General features: G+C 44.6%; 1 protein-coding gene across 4 annotated transcripts in view; it reads left to right on the top strand.

Moving 5' to 3' along the window:
* The window catches only part of Ak7 (adenylate kinase 7), a 59,451-nt gene that overhangs the window by 45,228 nt on the left and 11,064 nt on the right, over positions 1–3,159 (top strand). For 3 of the 4 annotated variants that reach the window (XM_023719666.1, XM_023719667.1, XM_004635219.2), the window contains 2 exons: positions 852–980; positions 2,062–2,133. In XM_023719666.1, coding sequence (XP_023575434.1) covers positions 852–980; positions 2,062–2,133 — 201 coding nt within the window. The remainder of the gene's footprint in view (positions 1–851; positions 981–2,061; positions 2,134–3,159) is intronic. The other variant, XM_023719665.1, reaches the window with a different exon arrangement.

Consider the following 3,159-nt stretch of genomic DNA (forward strand, 5'->3'; position numbering starts at 1 on the left):
TTTTTTTTTTTTTTTTTTTTTGCAGTACAGGTGATTGGAACCAGGCCCTTTGCATTGAGCCACATCCCAGCCCTGACCCAGCCTGGGACTCTGCTCAGCCTAAGCACATGCACTGCCATTGAGCTGCACCGCCAGCCCAGGCACCTACTTATACTAAATCATGTATTCACACGGCTACTGTTGTTACCCAGGAGGTCTGGGGTGCTCTAGGCTCCTCCTAGAGATTCGAGGTTCTTGTTCTGAGCAAATTGGACAGGAAAAAGGTCACAGTAACCATGAGGGCAACGGCAGCCACTTCTATATGTTCCATTCCTGCTGACATCAGATCTGGACTGTCCTATCAAAAACCTTCTTGATTGCATGTAGGAACAATCGAAGATCGCGTTCTCTGGCTGGGTCTGCATGCAGGGCCTGCCAGCACGTGTCCGGATCTCTGTGGTGGACAGACCACGCCCACTGGCCAGACAGCTGGCCATGGCCTAATGTCCTACCTCACTGTTTAATCCTCACAACAGCATCATTTCACCTCCAGGGAGGCCAAGTGCTCCACGTTGTCCTACCTGCTGCTGGTCAGCCTCACCCAGAAGCTGTCCTCACGGAGCATCTTGTCACTCGGACAGCAGCCATGCGCCTTTCTTCCTTACAGACCAGCTCCTTGGCTTCTTCTCTCACATGTGCTACAATGCACCCATCCTGTTCAGAATTCAAACATACCATGCATTTTTTACTTCACAGGCAAAATAAAGTGTTTTCAGTAGTACCCTTGGCTGTACTACAGATTTTGTAATAGTGCCGTAAATAAACCTTACACAGATGGTGCTCCATGGTCATATCTTTTTTCTATTCATCAGGTGAGCTAGAAGATCAATATATAATTCGATTTATGAAAGAAAAGCTAAGATCCATGCCTTGTAGGAATCAAGGTTACATCTTGGATGGATTCCCAAAGACTTATGATCAAGCGAAAGACCTGTTCAGTCGTAAGTTTGAATGTTCGCTATGTTTTAATTGTATGTAGGTAAAGTTACAATTTTATTATCCAGAGAAATATTGGTTCAGTTAGGTAAACAAAGCATTGGACATCATTTTTGTGTCTTCACTGATCTTTATTGGGTGCATAGGTTTAAGTTTTTAATTTTATTCTGTTATACCATGAACATATTGTGAGATTTGCCCTCATAAGCTTGGTTGGTTGGTTGGTTGGTTGGTTGGTTGGTTGGTTGGTTGGTTGGTTGGTTGAAGATAGTCTCACTATGTAGTTCAGGCTGGTCTCGAACTCATGACAATTCTCTTGCCTCAGCCTCCCAAATATTGGGATTCCACATGTGCGGCACCATGCCTGGCTCAGCCTCTTAAATTTTGGAGTACAGAACACATTATTGTTGCCTCAACACACTATGTTGTTCAACTCTCTAAAGGGTATTTATCTTGCTGGACTGAAAGTTTATGTCCACTGATTCGTAATTCTCCTTTTCTGTGTCCCGTAGCCCCAGGAAATCACCAACTCCCCTTCCCTCCCATGAGGCTGTTTAGGACCCCTCCTCTCAGTGGAACCGTGTAGCACTTGTTCTGTGACTGGCTTATTTCATTAGCAGGATGTTTTCAAGGCTCATGCATGTGGTGCACTGTGGAAGAACTTCCTTTTTTAAAGCTGACCAGCATGCCATCGCATGTGTGGGTGCACTGCTTTTTTAAGTTACTTATTTGTTTATTGCAGTACTGGAAATTGACTGCAGGGTCTTAACACAGAGCTACATCCCCAGCTCTCTCTTAATTTTTATTTTGAGATAGAGTCTTGCTAATTCACTAGGTTGTGAACGTTTGATTCTCTTGCCTCAGCCTACCAGAGCACTGGGATTACAGGTGTTTCCACACCTGACTTTTACATTTTCTTTATCCATTCATGTGTCAGTGGACTTGGAGGCCAGAGATTCTCTCTGAACTTCATGCTTTATTTACTGCAAGTTTTCTTGAGTGATTGCTAGTTAAGGTACAGCACTGAAATTTTTTGCTGTGACAGGTATGTTAATAAATGTAACTATGTATATTTTGTCTTACTAGAGGAAGATGAAGAAGAGGAAGATGTTGAAGCCAGAGGCAAAGCATTTCCTGTTGATAAATTAATTATACCTGGTAAGCTTAAGATTTTTTAAAAAGTAGCACTGTTCAATATGTGTTTGTCTTCTTCATTTTCTTTTTTTTTTTAATTTTATTTATTTATTTGTGTGTGTGTGTGTGTGTGTGTGTGTGTGTGTGTGTGTGTGGCCAGCTCAGCCCACCAGGGGGCGGTGCTGGCTGGCATGTGATGCTGGGGGATTGAACCGCAGTCCCTGTGCTTTGCCAAGCTTGTTCCAAGTAGGTGCCCTAGACCACTGAGCCATCTCACCAGCCCCTTCATTTTCTTCTCCTCCTCCTCCTCCTCCTCTTCTTTTTCTTTTTAAAATCATTTATTTATTTATTTATTTATTTAGTAACAGGGTCTTGCTATGCAGACTGGTAGTCATCCTCCTGTCTCAGCCTCCCCAACACTGGAATTACAGGCATGCACCACCACGCCAAGTTACAGTGGTCGGCATGGCATGCCTGGGGATTGAACCTGAGTCCTTGCATTTGCTAGGCAGACACTTAGACTGCCAAGCTGTCTCTCCAGCCCTTCTTCTTTTTCTTTATTTCCTAGTAGTATTGAATTGAGCCTGGACAATTTTTTGACATAAACTCTTACTAAGTGGCCCAGACTGTCCTCAAACTTGTGGCACCCCTCCTGCCTTAGCCTCTCATGTGCTGGGATTATAGGCTTGCACCACCATGCCTGCCCAGAGGCAGCACAGCTCCCCATAGGGGCCTCAGGGGAACACAGTGTGGTCAGCAGGTAGAGGTAGGAGGAAGGGGAGCTGAGGGTCTCTATAGGAAAGCAAGGAAAGCTGTGTGAAAGTAGGGGGCAGTGACTGCTGGGCCAGTGGTGGGGCCTGGCCTGCATGTAACTCAAAGAAGGGAGAGGATCTCAAGGACTAACTAATCAAGAGAGGGAAAGGAGAAGAGCTAGGAAACATGAGTAAGTCAAGTCATACAGTTATATGTAGAAGATGGGCAAGGCAATGATCCTGAGAATCTCCAGAAGATTTTTGAATCTAGCAGTTAACTGGAAAAATTCTCACCCTG

This window comes from Octodon degus, unplaced genomic scaffold (assembly GCF_000260255.1).
Source record: "Octodon degus isolate 3935 unplaced genomic scaffold, OctDeg1.0 scaffold00070, whole genome shotgun sequence".
In the NCBI taxonomy this organism is placed as follows: Eukaryota; Metazoa; Chordata; class Mammalia; order Rodentia; family Octodontidae; genus Octodon; species Octodon degus.